The sequence below is a fragment of the Rissa tridactyla genome, chromosome 4 (assembly GCF_028500815.1).
Source record: "Rissa tridactyla isolate bRisTri1 chromosome 4, bRisTri1.patW.cur.20221130, whole genome shotgun sequence".
In the NCBI taxonomy this organism is placed as follows: Eukaryota; Metazoa; Chordata; class Aves; order Charadriiformes; family Laridae; genus Rissa; species Rissa tridactyla.
In genome coordinates, this window is record NC_071469.1 from 73,207,393 (window position 1) to 73,226,937 (window position 19,545).

The 19,545-nt window shown below is 54.5% G+C and overlaps 1 protein-coding gene across 23 annotated transcripts in view; it reads left to right on the forward strand.

The window, feature by feature from the left end:
• HYDIN (HYDIN axonemal central pair apparatus protein) overlaps positions 1-19,545 on the forward strand; it is a 208,956-nt gene that overhangs the window by 163,766 nt on the left and 25,645 nt on the right. For 20 of the 23 annotated variants that reach the window (XM_054199082.1, XM_054199093.1, XM_054199092.1 and 17 more), the window contains 24 exons: positions 368-504; positions 1,382-1,509; positions 1,626-1,817; positions 2,222-2,371; positions 3,407-3,646; positions 3,927-4,095; positions 5,222-5,389; positions 6,003-6,176; positions 7,328-7,536; positions 7,938-8,090; positions 8,918-9,101; positions 9,585-9,726; positions 10,950-11,115; positions 11,750-12,379; positions 12,865-13,077; positions 13,454-13,695; positions 13,866-14,048; positions 14,302-14,421; positions 15,740-15,899; positions 15,997-16,169; positions 16,968-17,166; positions 18,042-18,141; positions 18,676-18,775; positions 19,276-19,444. In XM_054199082.1, the coding sequence (XP_054055057.1) occupies positions 368-504; positions 1,382-1,509; positions 1,626-1,817; positions 2,222-2,371; positions 3,407-3,646; positions 3,927-4,095; positions 5,222-5,389; positions 6,003-6,176; positions 7,328-7,536; positions 7,938-8,090; positions 8,918-9,101; positions 9,585-9,726; positions 10,950-11,115; positions 11,750-12,379; positions 12,865-13,077; positions 13,454-13,695; positions 13,866-14,048; positions 14,302-14,421; positions 15,740-15,899; positions 15,997-16,169; positions 16,968-17,166; positions 18,042-18,141; positions 18,676-18,775; positions 19,276-19,444 (4,501 nt within the window). Of the gene's footprint in view, positions 1-367; positions 505-1,381; positions 1,510-1,625; positions 1,818-2,221; positions 2,372-3,406; positions 3,647-3,926; positions 4,096-5,221; positions 5,390-6,002; positions 6,177-7,327; positions 7,537-7,937; positions 8,091-8,917; positions 9,102-9,584; positions 9,727-10,949; positions 11,116-11,749; positions 12,380-12,864; positions 13,078-13,453; positions 13,696-13,865; positions 14,049-14,301; positions 14,422-15,411; positions 15,900-15,996; positions 16,170-16,967; positions 17,167-18,041; positions 18,142-18,675; positions 18,776-19,275; positions 19,445-19,545 lie in introns of those variants that run through there. The other 3 variants (XM_054199094.1, XM_054199105.1, XM_054199106.1) reach the window with 3 other exon arrangements.

Below are 19,545 nucleotides of genomic sequence, written 5' to 3' on the forward strand. Positions count from 1 at the left end.
ATTGCAAGGTCCTGAAGCGATTTCAGGCCTGGGCTCTACACCAGGCTTAGCAGTTTCATTGAGACTGGGCAAGATCCAGTGGACTTATTTATCCACGATGGCTTTTTGTAGCAGAGGAGCTGTGACCAGTATCCATTTTAAACCAGTTTTATTTTAAGGTCCCATTGGTAGCTGATAAAACCTAGGACCTCCACTCCTCATGACTTACCAAAGTCTTATTACCAGGTGGTCAGGCCTTGGGTTTCACGGGCTTGAGTTGAGTTTTTACAGCTGTGAATACAGAAATACCCACTTTATTTGCATCTTCTATCCACCTGGAAATGTAGCCAGGCTGTGGTTTAAGGCCTGTCCTTCCTCCTCCTTTCAGAGCTGAGCTGCCCGAGTACGTCCTGGACTTTGGCTACGTCATTCTCGGTGACATCCACACACACATCGTGAAGATCACCAACACCGGGCAGTTCCCTGTGTCCTTCCACGCAGTTGGACAGGTCCTGCGTGACACAGGTAACCAGTGCGGGAGAGCCTTCATGTGGCCTTGAAGGAGCTCTGCCAGATTAGCTGAAGCCACCAGACACGGGGAGGTTTTTGGAGTGTTTGTATTGGTTTTTCTTCCTCAGGACCCCCTGCCCCCTGCTTTAGAGCCTGAGTTCTCCTGGCCAGCAGTGCCCAGAGACCTGGCCTACCTCTCTGCGACTGTCCTAACACTTCATTGCAGGGGCTAGGTGGGCTGATCACCTTGGTCACCTCTCAGCATCTTCTGCTCTTGGCAACCATGAGCATCATCTGAGTTTCTTTGTGGGCTCTGTGGGCTTGTGTTGCAAACAGATGGACCCTTTGTGGTTTGGAAAAAATGCGTTGTTTAAAGTTCATAACGTCATAGCGCTTCTGTTGAGCCTTTGTTGAGAAAACAGCCTGTGAGGTCCTCTGGTGTATCAAAATGGGCTTCCCAAAGAGGCCTTGAGGTGAGGCTGCAGTACCAGCAAATGGTGACTCACTGTGTCCGAGGGGTGGTCAGGTGTCAGAAGACCACCTGACCACAGGTGACCACAACACTAAGTTTTGTCCAGGGAACACCACGGCATGGGGGAATCTTAGTTGGAAATTCTCCTTTGGAGAGGTCTGTGCATCCTTCCCCTTAAAGCCTGATGAAGAAATTGCTCTTCAGCTGATGTTTCCTTTTTATCATGTGGGCATTAGATTCTGGTTGTGAAAACCCTTTCTCCCTGAGTGGTGACAAGGGAGAAAAAGCAGCAGGCTTCCCCGGAGGTGCAACGGGTCCTTCACAGAGCTGCCAGCCAGGGCACCCGTGTGGCCTTAACGCGCTCGTGACACGTTTCATGTCACTTGTGTGTCTCAGCTGCTTTATTTCCATCTGTTCCAGGCTTCAGCGTGGAGCTGGACCGTGTGAAGCACCTGCCCTACTGCGAGACAGAAACGTTCGAAGTGCGCTTCAACCCACAGAGCACTAACCTGCCGCTGGGAGAGGTGGACGTGCTCCTGCCCATCAAGGTACCACATGCTTCCTCATCTCCCTGTGCCTGTGCCACCTTTCGGGGCAGGTGTCAGGTTGGGGACAGCAGCAGATGTCACCTGGGCTCTGAGCTGGATGCTTTCTCCTTCACTAGGTAGCAGGAGGCCCCACGTTTCACGTCCGCCTCCGTGCCACCGTGGCTGTGCCGTCCCTCTGCCTCTCCAGGGACAGACTGGAGTTCTCTGCTGTCCAGTGTGGGCAGTGCCAAGAAGAAACCATCCAGCTCCACAATCGGCTCCAGCTCCCCTGTAAATGGTTCATCACCGTGAATGAGCCTGTTAAAAAGGTAAAGCACAGACCCATGTGTACCACGTAACTTCTTGCCTGGGTTTTCTTTGCCTCTTTTGCCTCTACTGCCCCTGTGGCTCCTCGAGTGCTTGGGCTACGGCTCGTTTGAGGAAGCTTTTGAGGATACAGAGCAAGGCTGGTGCACCTGGACCTGTTCATTAGCTGCTGCTTCATTTCTCTGCCACCTTCACCCGTTCCTCCTCTTCTGAGGACAGTGCCACCCCACCTGCCTGCCCTTCCTGCGTGGTTTCCCTGCTGTTCTTGGCCAGTGGTGGTCATGACTGGTTTGACGTGGGTGTTCTCAGCACCCTGACAGTATCTCAGAGCATGGCAGGAACCAAGGGTCTGTCCTCGCAGACCAAGGAGACCTCACGCAGTTGCTTTTTTTTTTTTTGTGCTCAGGTGGACAAATATTTGCCCGCGAATGTGCGTCGGAAGCTGCTCCAGGAGTTGAAGGCCAAGCCCTGCGCCTTTGAGGCGCTGCCGGCGGCTGGAGCCCTCAGTCCAGGACAGCGATGCAACGTGAGAGTCAGGTTTTCACCCACGGAAGAGGTGAGATCGGCGGGTGTCACCCCCAGGAGGTTTGGCAGGGCAGCGTGGTAGGGAGCAGGAGATGAGGTCTACCTCCACATGGAGCTTTCTGCAAGCCCCCGACCCACTTGTGCCTCAGTTTCCCCTGCTGCACCCTCTTCTCAAGGCGCTTTGAAATCCCGATGGGGACCTGGCACGGAGAGCATCAGGGCACTGCAGTGGGGTTACCTCTCGGCACGGGCGGGGAAATATTCCTTTTATTCCTTTTTCCCCTTGTCTTCCCCTTTGCCTGTGCATATTTGCAGGCTGCAGTGCCCTCGTGCAGAGCAGCTGCCGCGCTCGCAGGGGATGGCTAACCCTGGAGAGGGCCCATCTAGGCTAATCCTGCTGGTACCAGTGGACAAAACAAGCCACCAGACACCTTCCTGGGCCCAGCAGGACAGTCACCTGTAGTGGCGTGCTGTCCCCGTGGCTCTGGCCCAGCCTGCCTGCACGTTCCCAGGCAGTTTGCATGACGGAGCGTTCCCAAAGGCGGTTTGCATGTGGCCGCCGTTACTTGGAAACTGGCAGTATGTAACGGTATGAACACAGGGTGCTTCCCTGCTTGGGATCAGTCCCAGGGATGTTTTAATTGCTAGTATAGATGTAACCACCCTGTGTCTGGCTTCGACCAGAGAAGACAACCTTTATTTCTAGCCAGTGAGAGCTCACCTGCCTCTCGTGTAGCTGACATTTGCCTGATGCAGCAGTGCCAGGTCTCTGTGCGGGCAGCATAACCCCAAGGACCCTTCTCATGAGCATTGCGCTCCCTCCTGACTAGATGAAAACATCTGACAGACCATTTTAGATCCATCTGATACCTGATATCCAGTTACACTCCAGGCCAGGATTCATCCCGGTTACTCAGAGCCAGCATGCAGATGCTGTAGCCCCTGCTATACGTAAATACCTGTTTTCCGTTCACCTTAGAGGCACTGACCTTGGGGCAAGGGTTGAATTTGAGGCCCTGTCACCTGGGACTTCATGGAGGAGCTTTCTGCGCTTCTCTCTTTTCAGAAGTCCTACAGAAGCAAGCTGAAGATTCACATTTGCCAGAGCAGCCAACACCTCCAGCTGCAGGTCTCGGGCCATGGGCTGGAGCCACAGCTGGAGTTCAGCCCCCTGATGCTTGAACTGGGACCGTTGCTGCCGTACAGCCGTGGGGCTGAGGGGACAGTGGTGGTGAGGAACCCATGCGAGTTCCCCATCGAGTTTTACTCGCTGGAGTTCGACCAGCAGTACCTTGCTGAGGAGCAGGTGAGAGGGAAGGTCTGGACCCCAGGTGGGTGCTCCCGTAGCTTCACAGCGCTCCCCCATTCCAAGGCTCGTGCCAGGGAGGTGGAGGCATCTCCAGGGAAAAGCCTGGTGGTGTTTCGGGATCAGCCAGCTCTGCTGGCAGGCTGGGGAGGGGCTGGGAATAGTCCAGGTTGGCGGGAGGAAAGAATGAAGGAGAAGATAGATGGGCTGGGGAGTCTGTTGATGTGACGAAGGTCAAGAAACACATCCCGTATATGGTTTCTCTTCCCTATGCGCACAGATCCTGCGGATGCTGAAGGACTACGATCGCCGCAACACCTTGTTGCTGCCGCCGCGTGCTCCGGGCGAGAAGCTGCCCCCAGAGGTGCTGGAGTACTATCAGGACCAGAAGAGGCTGCAGGATGAGCAGGCAAAGTCCCAGACTGGGGAACCAGCAGGCCAGGACAACGGTGAGGGTTTGGCGTTGGCTGCCCTGAGTGCAGACACAGCAGGGAGTCCAGCCCACATACCCATGACCTCGTTCTCCATGGGAATCCCATGTTTTTAGTAGCCACCCATTCCCCAGCTTAGTGGAGGAATTCCTGGGTGAAAGTCTGTGGCTTGTAACACGCATCCTCTACTAGCCCTGAGCGCAGCCAAAGCAAGCTCATATCTGCCCGCCACGGACTGGGGAAATAATCAGGATGTCTCCTTGTGTCCCTCAACCACAAAGAGTGGGATTGGATGAGTTCTTCAGCCAGTAGGACCAGGTCTAATGTCACCAGCTATTTTATATTTGCTCCTTCCCAGCAACAAAACCAAAATCCACCCAAGGGCGGAGGCAGCCTGGACAGGCTGCTTCTGGGGAAATTTTCCATCTTTTGTGCGTGGCCGTGCAAACTGGCAAATCACAGAATCACAGAATGGTGGGGGCTGGAAGGGACCTCTGGAGATCATCCCGTCCAACCCCCTGCCAGAGCAGGGTCACCCACAGCAGGTGGCACAGGAATGCGTCCGGGTGGGTTTGGAATGTCTCCAGAGACAGAGACTCCACCACCTCTCTGGGCAGCCTGTGCCAGGGCTCTGCCACCCTCACAGGAAAGAAGTTCCTCCTCGTGTTGAGGTGGAACAAATGGCCATTGCTTCGCTGCAGCCTGGTGCTGTCTTTGCTCCTGGTGGCCCTGAATCTGCTCTTCCATATGAAGTCTTTAGGATCCTGAGAAGAATCTCGGGCAGGGATGAGGGAGAAGCAAGGGAGGCTTTCCCCGGCTTTGCCAGATGAGCACCTTTGCCCCCGGGAGCTGCTGGGATCAGGATGGTGCCAGTCCCTTTCCTAGGCAGGACAGCGCGCTCTCTGTTCTCTGTGGGACTGCGAGCTGAGGTGGCTTTCGGTGACCTCCTACAGGCAGAGCTTGGCTCTTTGCAAATGCTGTTTTGGTGGGCATGGTGAAACCTCGGGTGTGACGTTGGTTTCAGCAGAGTCTCCTCTCCCAGGATCTGAGGGGCTGGGGAGGATGATCAGGATCACAGGTAGGCGGGAGGCTGATTTTTTTTTTCTTTTTTTTTTTTTTTTTTTTACCTGGTTCTGCCCAGCAGAGCATCGGCGAAGCACCACCAGCAGCAAGCAGGCCACGGGAGAACTGGAGGACAGCCCTGTCCGTAGGGCCATCGCCCGCCACCTTGGCATTGATATCTCTGCGGAAGGGTGCGCAGCCCAAAACCGCAAAGGGATCGTCGTCATCGTCCACGGGGCCCCCATGACAGGTACGTGAGCCACAGCCCTTGGCTGCGAGGAGGGGGAGAAGTGGGACAGGGACGTCCTGGTGGACGATGGTGCTCGGTGGAGCAGTTGAAGTGAAGCGAAGTAAGCCACAGCTCTGCTGGTACGTGAAACGGTCCCAGGGCTTCACCTAGCGTGGTGCAGGTGGTGTGGCTCATCTCGTGTCCATACAGCTGGGCTCTCATTCCCCCAAACAGGGTGGCCGTGTCCCCGTTGCCTCGTGGGAGCAGTCCCTAGCCCATAGTGACCCCCAAACCATGCCCAGACGTTACCTGAGGCAACGCCGACCAGCACAGGCTGGCGAGCGGTCTGAATGGTGGTGGGACAGGGCTGGAAACGGCATCCTTGGCCCAGGACTGAGGTCACCACAAGGGACAAAGTCCTCAGCTGAAGATGAGGTGGAGATGATCCACCTGGCTGTAGAGGACAATGCTTCTAACCATGCTCAAGCTGCCTCCCTCGTGGCTTCCCCTAAAGCGGCACTTGGCTTTCTGACGGTCCTTGAAACTTTGAAATCCCGTTTGGGGGCTTTCCAGAGCCTGTCCCTGAAAATGCCTCCTGTGCAAATGTCACCAAGCAGCCTTCCTCTCCCTCCAGGCAAGACGTCGGCAGCAGTCACCCTGTCCAAATACTACGGCGCTGCCTGCTTGTCCATCGACGCCGTGGTGACAGAGGCCATCTCGGACAGGAGCAGCTCGGCAGGGCTGCGCGCCCGGGAGCTGTGTGTCAGGGCTGCCATCGAGCAGAGCCGCAGGGAGACGGAGGATGCCGGTAAGGAGAAACGCCGGGCTTAGAGCAGAGCTTCAGAAACCCACCACAACCGTCTACTTCTTGCTCCGGAGAAGTTGTTTGACAGCCCTCGGGTCTCTTAGGGAACACGGGTGCGGCGTGTAGAAATGCAAAGCCATTTCATAAAGCGTCTCTGGTTATTTTTAAAAAAAAAAAAAAAATAAAATAAAATCTCTATTTTAAGAGCTCAGACAGGGGCACTTTTACTGCCGTTGGGCTTCTCGGCATGTCTTCCTTTTCCTAGGAGCGCTGAAGCACACCTGTATCTTTCTCGGGGTTTTTTATATTTCCTCAAAGCAGAATCCAGCTTGCTCCTCACGGCCATCAGGTAGAACCGCTGCCCACTTTAACACGGAGAAAGCCCTCTGAAGTAGCTCATTAAGCACTAGACCGACTGGCTTTGCGTGTGGCTTCACAAACATGAGAGGAAGGGAAGAATAACCTGCCGGGGGAGTTTCAGATGAGAGACGCTGCAGATGAGCTCTTTTCTCCAGAGATTTTTCCTATACGTGCTGTCAGGTCACGCAGCTCGTGCGTCCTGTGCTGTTTTCCATGTGAGACCAGAGACTTTTAGGAAACTTTATCAGCCCGAGCTCTGCAGGGTGATGCCAGACCCTGGCTCTGGCAGAGGGGAAGTTCTGCATGGCTCGGCTTTGAACCTGGTTGGGTTGGGAGCTGGTGGAGGGAAGAGGCTCCTGGGTCCCAGGTGGGGTTGTTCCGTATGGTGGATTTAGCTCCAGCGGAGCCAGGGCAAGGCTGCGTGTTACAGTCTCCATCTGAGAACGCAGGATGGGTGCAAGGTATGGAAACCATGGTCCTGGAGGCCAAATCCCTGGTTTGATCCACAGGGAAGCTACTGTGTAAACGATGTCAGCTGCCTGCAGGCTGGCCCGTTTGTCGCTTGGGATACAGGGCTGTGCATTAAAGTGTTTCTGGCTTTAAAACCCGGCATCAGATGGTGGGGTTTATCATGCTGACAAGAGAAGGAGCTGCTTCTGGAAGGCAGGCTGGGGGACACGTGCTGTGTCCCTACCAGGGTGCAGGGCTGTGCCCATTGGGGTGGAAGGTGCCTGCTGGCTCCCCGAAGGACGGGGATGCCCCCAGCCCCGCTGAGCCCTCTGTCTCCTCGGCAGGTCAAAACGCAGACGTCTCCCTCAGCCTGCAGCTCAACGCCGAGGCCAAACACAGCCCGGACTTGAGCCGGTCCAGCTCTGGGGACAAAGTCAGCCTGCAGTCCGTCAGTTCCCGAGGCTGGACGAGCACCACCGCGGGGAAGAGGAAGACGGATGGCCATGCATCCCAATCCCAGAAGCTGCATCTACCGGAACCGACAGGCTCCCAGGTGAAGCACGATCTGCGCTGGTTAATACCTGGGACCTTTCTGTTGCTTTTGAGAAGTGAAGGGACTGCTTAGAGGTTCCATGTCGCCCTGAGCTTGATGACGGGGTATATAGTGCAGAGAGCTGGCAGGGCAAGGCTCAAGGTGGGAACGAAACCCTGAGCTCTGGCAGAAAAAAATCTACTGGGTCTTAATGGTTTGTTGGCAAAGTGCGGTGGGCGGTGGGCAAAGCTGTGGGATATTGCACTGGGGGCTTGCAAGCTTGGGTTTCTTTTGGCCAAGGGCTGTGACCCCCATGGTTGTCCCCTGGAACTGCTGGCCTACAGTTTTGTTCTAGTCTCCCGCTAGTGGAAGTCCCCAGGTTTCCAAAGTGTTTTATTTCTCGTGTGTGTTCAACGTTGCAGGGCTCATCCAGTTGTCATCTCATCTCTCCCCTTCCCTGGGTTCCTGCGCAGCGATGGCTGAGCATCGGGGGCAGCACAGCGGGAGAGATGGGCTTCATGAGCTGCGTGCTGCCCGAGGACCTGCTGGTGGCCATCCTCTCGGAAAGGCTGCAGGTACCTGGGGTGAGGGCAAACGATACGTTGCTGCTGCAGAGAGAGGTACGACTCGGAGAGGAGATCTGTATCTGCTGTTGGAGGAGCCCTGGGCTGCGTGCAGGGTATGGCCAGCAGGGCAAGGGAGGTGATTCTACCCCTCTACTCTGCTCTGGTGAGACCCCATCTGGAGTGCTGTGTCCAGCTCTGGAGTCCTCAGCACAAAAAGGACACGGAGCTGTTGGAGCAGGGCCAGAGGAGGCCCCGGAGATGCTGGGAGGGCTCGAGCCCCTCTGCTGTGAGGACAGGCTGAGAGAGCTGGGGGGGTTCAGCCTGGAGAAGAGAAGGCTCCGGGGAGACCTTAGAGCAGCTTTCCAGTATCTGAAGGGGACCTACAGGAAAGCTGGGGAGGGACTTTTTACAAGGGAGTGGAGTGATAGGACGAGGGGTGATGGCTTCAAACTGAAAGAGGGGAGATTTAGGTGAGATATTGGGAAGAAATTGTTTGCTGTGAGGGTGGTGAGCCCCTGGCCCAGGTTGCCCAGAGAAGCTGTGGCTGCCCCATCCCTGGAGGGGTTCAAGGCCAGGCTGGACGGGGCTTGGAGCAACGTGGTGTGGTGGGAGGTGTCCCTGCCCAGGGCAGGGGGTGGCACTGGGTGGGCTTTAAGTCCCTTCCACCCCAAACCATTCTGTGATTCTATGAGTGTGCGGAAAGATTAGAGGTTGTTGGAGTTGATGCACTTGGAACAACAGTGGCTGGTGTCCTTTGACATTTGGGTTTACTGACTAGCTGAGAGCCCACAGCGTGCGATAGCTGACTTTCTCTTTCTTTTCTACTTTATTCACAGTTAAGTGACTGCTACCAGGGAGTGGTGTTTGATGGCCTGGAGACCCTCTTTGCATGCAACATGGCATCTGCTCTCCTCTGCCTGCTCAAAGCTGTCAGAAACCGGCCTTATATCTATTTTGTGAACCTCTTCCAGGATTATGCTTCTTTGAAAGCCAGGGAGGCAGCCGTGAAAGAGCAGGAAGGTGAGACTCTTCATCTCCGTACCTCTCAAATCTTCTCTCTCCAGCCCTCAACCTTATTCGTGTGTATCTGGGATACCAGCAGAGCTTGTAAGAAGTGTTTTTATTAATCCTTCCATCTTCTGCCTCAACGTAGCCAGTGTTCAGCTCATGGGAGCTTAAAATACAGCAGAGCTGAGGCTGTAAGACTTGCCTTAGTCTCTAACATTAAAACTTGCATAAAAGTGCAAGCTGTTGTGGCTCAATACCTGACCACCAGCCAGTCCACAAGGCTGGTGCACGTGAGGCGGGCAAGGCATGGGAACTTGCCGACCACCGAGAGTTTGGGGGATTGTCTGCATTTTGGAGCAGGGATATGGGCTCCCCGGTATCTCCCAGCAGGATGATAGGCTGGGTTGGGACAGAGCTGTGTGTCCTCACAGCTCACCCAGAACAGCAAGCCCCGCTTGCAGTCGCTAATGGTTTCTCCTCTGGTCTGTGCTGAAGAACGGGAGCAGGAAGAAGCTGCCAGGAGGGAGAAAGCACGTCTGTGGGAGATGGATGAGGACGAGTATGATGCCCTCACCGAGGAGCAGAAAACTCAGTTTAATAACAATATACGACGAGTCCAGCGGGAGAGGAAGAAGAGGTCTGTAAGCCTTCCCTGGGTAACTCCCCAGGATTGTGGCCCCGAAGGGTTTCCCTGCTCCAGAGACCTTGGTTGAGCTCAGAGGGGTTTCAGACCAAAGGCCAAAAGTGTCTATTACAAGGGTACAAGGTTCCCAGTGGAGGAAGGAGCTTGCTCTGGTGGGATGAGAACGCCTTCTCTCTGTTTTAGCGGCAAGCCCTCTGGTTCTCACACTGGCTGCAGGGAGCTGGGCTCTGTGCTTGCCTTGCCACCGCACTTACAAGCGTCTCTCAGTTAATTATGTTGATTGTCGTCTTCTGCAAGCCCTCCTTCACCAAACCAGAGGGGTTGTGGTGTGGGCTGGTGTGCTGGCTTGGTTTAGTTACTGGTCCTGCCACAGGTGAAGTCCATGCAGTGGTGGTTTCTGAGAGTTTTCCTTACCGAGTGACCCCAGCCATCAAACCTGGTGTCTCCTAGACTTGACTTCAGCTGCAGCAGCAGGAGAGCCTGGGGGAAGCTCTCATCCAGCAAAGCAGCCCAGTTCAGGAGGATGCATAGAAGTGTGAAACTGGGAGGGGGACCTGCTTAAAGCCAGCACGTGTTTCAGCATTTCTTCCAGCCCAGGCTGAAGTCTGTTTCCCTGGGAGGAGATCTCTAGGGCTGCTTCAAACTATGATTTCCACAACAGACAGCACAAGTTCCCCATGGTCACAGCTGGGTTCCAGCAGGAAACATGGTCGTTCAGAGCCTGTTTTGCAGCAGGGGAGTTACCGCAGCCTTTGCTTTCCGATTGATATGATTATTCTCTCTAAGGAGCAGGCTGTGCCCAGGGAGAAGGCGGGCATAGGGAGGGACAGAAAAGCCAAGTATTGGTGCAGGAATAAAGTAGGTGCTGGTGATTTGCAAGCTGGTTTACACTGGGAAATCAAGAGAGGGCTTCAGGCATCAGTGCGGAGAGATGGTGGCTCAGTCTTCAGCAGTGTGCCGGAGGTGTCCAGATGGACCTCACCAGAGAAGTTGCACAAGTGAGACCTTATGAGAGCAAGGCTTAGATTTGGCTGGCCCTGGAGGTCCCTCCCACCTTTCCTTAGTTTGGATGTTCCCAACTTCCCCCGGTTGAGGGACGTCCAGTGGTTCTGCCTGACCCTCAGGGTCAATGCCTGAAGCGAGGGACCAGCTGGGACTGCAGCAAGCCCATATATCTGGTGGTGACTCAGGGACATTTTCTGTTTGGGTTGCTGAAGGGAGATGGAGCAGCTGGCTCGAGAGCTTGAGGAAAAGCACCAGCGGGAGCTAGAACGCTTGAAGGAGGAAGAAGAGCTGAAGAAGAAGTCTAAGCGGGGCAAGAGAGAGCTTGGAAAAGACAAAGACAATGCTTTAGGGAAGAAAAACCGCCCTGGAGTCAGAAAGGTGGGTGGTTTTATTTACAGAGATGAGTGAAAGCCCTGGGGACTTTCCAGCTAAGCTGTCCCGTGGGCTTGTTGGAAAGCTGATCTTCTAGAATCATGCTGCCCTTTGAGTCATGGCTTCACATAACTCCATACATTCACTGGGAAGCCCCAGATAGTTTTAGTCCAGCATTTCTCCCTGCTCTGCACATGGCTTGCATCTCTGAGCCATGATCCATCTGGGATGTGGTGTCTTTTCAAGCGTGTCTGGCAGGAGATACCCTCAGGCCTTAGGTATTCATTAGCAACCAGAGTCCCCAAAGAGTCAGCCAGCCCCAGGGATGTTCAGCATACCAGAAAACGAGCACAGAAGACTGCACAGGAGTACGGCGGTGTCTTAAATTTCCTCTTTGGGTTGGGAAAGCTGTTCTGTTTCTCCACTGGTTTGCAGGACTCCTCATCAGTCTGGCACCAGGGGGTTTGGTTTCAGTTGAACTAGACTGGGTACCTGCCACCTTCTGAACTGGGATTTGTAGAGGACCTAGCACAGGTCTCAGACAAGGCTCGGGCTGCTATTGCAAAGATCCTCACTGTCTTACAGCATTTGAGTCGGCACTTTGAAATGCTCACTGCTTTTTCTTGCTCCTCCTGCCCAGAATACGAACCCATCCACCAGCAACACCAACACCTCCACCAGCAACCGGTCAGATGTCACTGAAGGGGTGGACAAGAAGGGATCCCTAAAGGAGCACCCCGAGTCTATTGCAAGTGACAAGGCGGATAAGAAGAAGCGGAGCAAGGTTCCCCTGACGGACGCCTGCCCAGCGATGGTTGTGCCACCTGCAGACCCAGAACAGGAGGAAACCAAAACTGAGATCCTGAGTGACAGTGAGAAGAACTTGGCCCTGAGGTTTAAGATCTACGAGGCATCGCAGAAGGACATTGTGCATATATTGTCAACCTGGGACAGGGCTCAGGGTATCCTGCTGTCCCCTCTGAACGAAGAGGAGGTGCGGCAGCAAGCAGAAGACCAGCGCCAGCATTTATCCAGCCGCAAGAGCCGGAAGGACCGAGAGAAGAAGCGTCACGAGAGGCTGGAGAAGGAGCGGCTGGAAAAACTGAAAGCTCTTGAGGAGTCCAAGTTATCTCAGCTGGAAGGGGAAGGTGCAGAAGGGTCAGTCAGAGGCCAGGATGCCGGGGTGCCCTGCTTGGACATCCAGGTGCCGAGCTCAGAAGATGTGACTAGGAAGATCCTGGAGAGCGGCAAACTGCCAGCAGCAGAGCAGGTAAAGCCCTGCGAGGCTCCGATGCTGAGCCTGCCGTGGTCTGGGCCCTGGTGGGTTGTGTCCCACCAGGTGGCAACAGCACAGAGCCATTGGTCTGTGCAGGCCAATGGTGATGTTCCACAGCAGCCACGTGGCTGGGGAGGTTGTCACCATCCCTCAGCTGGATGAAAAGAGGGAACGTTCTCTGTGCAAGCATCCTGCCTGTTCAGAGAGCGTCCCAATCTGGAAATCATTAAAAATGGTCCCAGGGCAGATCATGGTCGTTGTTTCCTTCAGCTGAGTCACTCAGAGGAGAGATTGTTCCCTAGGTCCCACTTGTAGGTCCTGACACTGCTCTGGAGCCTGCCCACCCCACTGGGCATAAAAAAGCACTGTCCGCCATATAAATTAAAAAAAAACTTTGCCAAAAGCTCAGTGCCATTAGGGAAAAAGTGTGAGGAGGGAAGGTGACGGGAGTATAAACAGGGTTTTCCCTTCTCCTTTAGATCCTGGATGAGTTGGGTCTGGGTCCCTCAGGGCCTCCCATTCCCCCTACTGCTTTTTACTCTGTGATCCGCTACCCGGAGAAGCGGATGGCCCCTGCAGCAGGAGAAGCCCTCAAGCACTTCGTCTTTGTCGTGCCAGAAGGTGCCACTGCGGAAGAAGAAAAGAAGGATACGGACAGTCTCGTGGATGCCCCCGTTGTGTCCACAGTGAAGGTGCCAGGGCAGGGGCCGGGCTGGATGGGGACATGGTGGGGCAAGTGGGATGGAAAAGGATGACTGTGGAAGGGTGGTGAAGACGTGATGGGGACCCGCGTCTGCAGGCACCCCTTCTGTCTGTCCAAAAGAGACAGCTCTGCTTGAGACATGGGGCGGTTCTGTAAGACGAGAGAAAAACATCACCTAAAACCCTCAACTTCCCTTGAGGGAGAGGGTCCTGGGTGAGGCAGGGTCCTGGGCAAGGAGGTGTCATAGGCAAAACAAAGTCCGATAAGGAAGACCAAGTCCATGGGCAGATATGGTGGGTTTTTGTTTTCTCTCCTGTTTAAGAAATCCACAGCTTTTTTTCCGGGATGGGGATGTCTGGGGGTAGGTCTCACCCCTCCCTGCTCTCTCCCCTTGGGGTGCGAAGGCGTCGGAGGAGCAGCTCACCCCAAGCAGGGGCCGGTTGAGGAAGGAGAAAGCAGCGGGCAGCCAGGAAGCTGTGAGGGAGAAGCGGAGCTCGGGCCGGGGCAGGAGAGGTCTCCAGGGGCTGGGCATGGAAGCGCCCATGCGTGCCCCCGAGGTGGACCAAAGCGGCGCAGACACAGACCCATCCCCGGGGAGATCCGTCAGGTGAGCTCAGAGGGAGGAGGTGATCCTTCTGCTTCGTGGCCATCTCACCAAACGAGGTCCATCATCCCCAGCTCCCCAGCCGGTGCCTCCATGAGATGGCGAATCCACGACCCTTCTCCATGTCTCGTTTTCTCGTTAGCAATATCTGAAGCCTCCTCTTTAATTGCCAGGCTGAGCAGCTGCCGGTGGATAGTGCCTGCCCGCGGCGAGGTGGAACTGAAGGTCCACTTCAGCTCCACGGTGCTGGGCCAGTTTGATCAGACGCTGCATTTTGAGATCCTGGGGACAAACCGTCTGTACCAGCTGCAGTGCAAGGGCACCTGCCTGTATCCCACCATCAGCCAGGACCCGCGGTAAGGCTGGCCCGTGGGAGCCTCCCACGCTGCTCACCCCTGAACTGGGAGCCAGGGCTGTCCCCTGTAGCCCTGCCCCGTGACCTTCTGGCTTGGGCAGAGCCTGCTGCCTGAGCAGCCCAGCATCTTTTCCCACGCTCAGAGCTGGGAACCAGTACTGGTACCTCAGCCACCAATAAGGGTTATGGCTTTCTGAACGGGTTTTCTACTCAGAGCATCTCACAGCTCCTCATTCCCTGTTTTCTCACCCCAGGCTGGTGTTTCCTCACTGGAGGAAGAGCAAGGCGGATGATGACATCATCTTCAAGCAGTATGTCATGAACACGGGTGTATTCCACTTTGGACCACTGCTGTGTGGGAAGTCAAGAGACTGGTATGTGCTCCCTGCCCCGAGTGAGCATCCTGATGTGCTGCCTGCCTGGAGTGAGATGTTGGGATGGGATCTCCAGGGCCTTGTACTTTCATGGGTGTTGGAGACATGCTGTCCCAGTGGCACAGTTCAGGGCAGGGCCAGGCGGAGACCTGCGAGTTACTTGGGGTCGAAGGACCACAGATCTGTGAACTTGAGCAGATAACAGGCACCAGGAGTCTTGGAGGAGCTGGGGAGAGATGGAGATGATCTTCCTACCCGGTGGGTGTCTTGGTGGCCAGAGCCACATGCTGCTTCCAGCCTGAAGGTGACTTTGGGCAACTTGCGTCCCCCCTCCACATCTCAGCTTCACCACCTGTGAACTTTATGGCGCTTTTTTTAAAAGCGCTTTGAGCTCTAGGGGTAGACTGAATGAGCAATTATTCTGCTGATGGCTTTGGAAACCATTCATGAATCTGTTATATTGGTGAGACTTTATGATTTGACCTGCCAATGTGTGTGTCGGGGGAGGGGGAACCTGCAGAGGGATAGAAATGGGAATTACGTTGTCCTGAGCCTCCCTGCTGGATAAAAGTTGTCAATGTAGCTGCTGGCATATTTCTATTTTTAACATTGCTTTTTTTTTTTTTTAAATATTAAAAATGAAGTTCTTGTCTTCATGGGAGCTCTGGAGAGCCAGTGGTATTTTGACAACCCAAGGAAATTAAATCAAGACAGTTTAAAACCCAGAAGAGGATCTTTAGGCAGGCTGATGAATGGTCTTGGGTTTCTCTTGGCTTTTTTAACCCTTTAACTCCAAATCCTGCTCCATACCTGAAAGAAGGGACGCTTGTTAAATTTAGCATTTCTCTTGGGAATTAATCCTTTCTGTTTCCTTCCCTGAGACTTGGAGCTCACCCCTGAAATACAAGGCAATCTCACGACTTATTTGAAAGACATAAGCTAAACTATTTTTAAAACCTCTTTTCAAAAGCGGTTCTTTGTACCCTGCAGGGAAGAAAACCGGTCAAAGAAGGGGCAAGAACCCATGGGCCTGGTGTACTTTTATTTTTCCAGCCACCTTTGAATTTATATTTTGTAAAACACCCTTTATTTAAATGGCCTGTACATCGTCACGCTTTGGAGATGGAGGCACCGTGAATCAGGGCAGACATCAAAGAAACTCAAGGACGAGCACGCATACTGTGCAACGTGCCCCTGGACGTGGTCCTTTTTCTCAGCCTGCTTGTTAGACCGTGGTCTTCTAGTGCTCTCCTCCACGTGTGATAAAGACAACGGTCCCAGGGTCTCCTCTGCAGCCTTCTCCCCTTTTTGTGGACAGGTACAAGGCACAGCACTATCCCAGCAACAGTGAGAAGATAACCATCCTCAACGTCACCCCCTTGGAAGCGGAGGTGCATTTCTTCTTCGAGCGCGATCTCAAAGCGGACACGTTCTTTTTAGACCCTCCCAGCATGAGGCTGAAACCTAACGAGAAGCAGGTAGGAGACGGGCAGGTACCCGGCGGAAGCGCCCAGGAGCCGTTCCATCTGCTCACTGAACGCTCTTCTCCATTTCTTTCTGCGGGGCCGGGGCTAGGAGCTGAGCGTTTGGGCGTACCCCACTTCAGCTGGCCTCGTGGAAGACAACCTCGTCTGCTGCGTTAAGGAGAACCCGGAGCCGGTGGTTTTCCGCCTCTGCTGCCAGGGGGTGCAGGTGGAGCTGGGGGTCAGCCCCAAGCAGGTGCATTTCGACAAGCTGCTCCTGCACAGGTCAGTCATCCGGCGGTGGCTCTGCCGGGGGCGAGAGCTGTCGGCAAGCTCACCTTCGGCTTCTCTCGCTGGCGGTGGGGCCGCTCAGGTTGGTGGCTGGGCTAACATCCCGCTTTCTCCCAGCCAGTTCCCAGTCTCTTGCACACTGTTGCTTGCTGGTTTGGATATCCCATGACAGCCACAAGCCCTGTTGGCCCGAGCGATGCTGTGCAATGGGCATCCCTTTGTATTTCGTAGAATCATAGAATCGTCTAGGTTGGAAGGGACCTTTTAAGATCCACCACTGACCCATGTCCCTCAGCACCACGTCTGCCCAGCTTTTAAATACCTCCAGGGATGGCGACTCCACCACATCCCTGGGCAGCCTGTTCCAAGGCTTGACAACCCTTTAGGTGAAGAAATTTTCCCTAATCTCCATTCTGAACCTCCCCTGGTGCAACTTGAGGCCGTTTTCTCTTGTCCTATCGCCTGTTCCTTGGGAGAAGAGACCGACCTCCCCGGGCTGCACCCTCCTTTCAGGGAGTTGCAGAGAGTGAGAAGGTCTCCCCTCAGCCTCCTTTTCTCCAGGCTACACAACATTTGCATCTTGTCTGCTGGTTCAGCAGACTTTCCTCCTTATCTCCCTTCGCTTGAATACACCTTTAGCACCCCAGGACCTCACCTCTGAGACTTGCAACACAGAGAAAACATTTCAGTATGGTTTCAGACACATGGATAGGGCTGCTCCGAGTTGCATTCAGCTGCGAGGCTACCATGGCCATCGAGTAGCCGGTGCTGAGTGTCTTCCTGTCTCCGCAGGAGGGACAGAAAGACCCTGGTCCTGCAAAACCGCACGCCGCTGCCCATGGCCTGGCGGCTCAGTGGGCTGGAGAACCTCGGCGAGGACTTCTCCGTGTCGCAAGATGAGGGCGTCGTTGGTCCCCGCACGGAGTTCTGCGTCCATCTGGATTTCAAGGCCACGAGGGCTCTCAACATTAAGAAGATGATCCGACTAGAGGTGAGGGGGACGGTGCCATCCCTGGTAGAGCGGGGCAGAGTGATCAGCCCTGTGCTCTTAGGGATGGAGACTTGAAGGGAACCCTGCAAAGGGGGCAAAGGGAGAAGCCTTCATGAGATTCCTTTCTACCTGCATTGCTGGAGGGCAGCAAGAGACTCTCACTGAAGGACAATGTTTTGGAAACTAAGTGACTACTACGGTGCTCTTGTAGCTGGGCTTTGTGGGGCAAGTATTCTGTGGAGTCAGGAAGAGATGCACCTGATGGCCACAAGGGTGCTATGACCCCAACTTCTGCCGCCTCAAGCTGGGTTCACCAGAACACGCGGTGCATCCCTGAGCATCCGTGTCACCCCTGATAACCAGGCACTGTGTCCTGAGCCCATACGACAACCACCTTCTGCATGGTTGAACACTGTTGCTTGGTTGTCCAGACCTTGGCGTGCTCCCTGCACCCATCCTGGAGTCTGTCCGGGGCTCTTAACATAGAGCAGCAAACTCTCGCCCTGGGATTTTGTTCCCCGTGGTTTGGAGGATGTTGGGTGATCAAAGAGAGGGGTGGTTGTCAATGCCACCTACTCTGGGACACCTCACGTTTCTTGTGGCCGTTTCCACATCACTGTGGCTCCCAGGGTGCTTTAGCAGCAGCGTTCCCCACTGCAGGAGCACAGAGTTGGGCTGACGGGGTTTCTTACTGCAGCAGAATCCTGCTGGGTCAGCCCGTGAGATGAACAGGTTAGGAAAGCTTGGAGTCACAGATGTTTGTCAAGCAGGGGAGGCCGCGGTGGGAGCAGCCAGCAGAGACAAGGGCTTGTACGTTGTCTGCCAAAAGCATTCAGGAGAATGGGCTGAGCAGTGTTTGCGTCTCACCACCTCAGGTTTCGGATGCAGAAAACGTCCTGGGGATTGTTCAGATTGAAAATATCCAAATCCACGCGGAGGCCTACGATGTTGCTCTGAGCATCAGCATTTCTAAAGGTCAGTGGATGCCCCCAAAGCCAAAGCAGTCCCAGGCGCGTTGCGTTGCCTCGGCAAGGGGGGCCACCAAAGCATTTGGGATGGGATAGGACTTGGGACAGGATGGGAGACGTAACGCACGTATCCTGCAAGCTGGGAGGAGTGAAGCACTGTCAGGGCACAGAGACAGCCTTGAGTCTCTCATCTCTGAAGCGTGCAGCTTCACGTGCAGGTTGACTTGGGGGCTTTGGAACCACAGTGGTGTCAACAAGCAGCTGGCAGCTCCTGAAGGCTTGGCACGGCGCGTAAAATTGTTGGATCTGTGCTTGGAAGCAAGGAGATGGAAAACGAGCTCCTTAGCTGGAAAACTCGGATATTCTCCGACTAAGGGAAAGGGCAGCAAAGGACCTAGAGAAAACTCCCACAAAGGAAAACTTGCTAAGAAGGGGTTTGTGCCACCTGAGAACTCCAAATATGTATCTTGTCGCTCGGTGTAGTCTACAGCAGCTCACAAATATTCACCGTTTCTTAACTCGCTCCGTGGGTTTTCTGCAGCTACGGAGGGCAGCGTGGATTTTGGAACCCTTAAGGTCCTGGATGATGCAAAGCAAGTGCTGACTCTGAAGAACAAAGGGAAGTACGAGATCGCGTACAGGTGGGTCCAGCTGCCTGGGCCGTGAATGCACGGTGCCACCATCTGCTCAGCCCTGCATTCTCCATCTGCCCACGGCTAGAGCCTGTTCCCCTGCTGGCTACCTCGCGGCTGGGCTAAATACAAAATCTGGGCTCTCCAATCTCAAATATTTTAATAGAGAATCCAACCACACGCCAGCGGTTCTTCACAGCTCAGCAGGGACCAGAAGGAGAGACCCTGAAATTTAAGCCACTCACCTGCTGAAATTCATTGCTTTCCTTTGAGGGTCAACTCATTTCTCTTTATGAGACTCTTTAAAGGAGGGAATGAGAAAATTTGGTGTGGAAGTAAGCTTATAGCACTCCTGATTGTCTGTGCTCTGTGTCAAGATGTTGGATTCCCCAGGCATAGCTGGACTTTTTCCCTTTTATTTTTGTATGGTCCTATGCAAAGTCCTGGCTGCGCTGGTGGCACCGGTACTTTTAACTGCAGAGGTCTTCGCTCCTTCTCTTTCTCCCCAGTTTCGAGCTGGAAACCGCGGATACCGATGTACCCAACATGGAATCCCACTTCAGCCTCCAGCCGCAGAAGGGCCTGCTGAGTGTCTCCGAGCGCCCTGTGCAGGTCCAGCTCTTCTTCCACCCCAAGATGGAAATGAATATCGAGGACAAACCCATCCTGCGCTGCCAGGTGAGCTGCCTGCCCCAGGTCGGGGGGTAGCACACCGTGACTTGGGAGTGTAAGCAGGACACGTGTCTTGTGAAAGGCAGGTTTTAGCTGGGGAAGCCCCT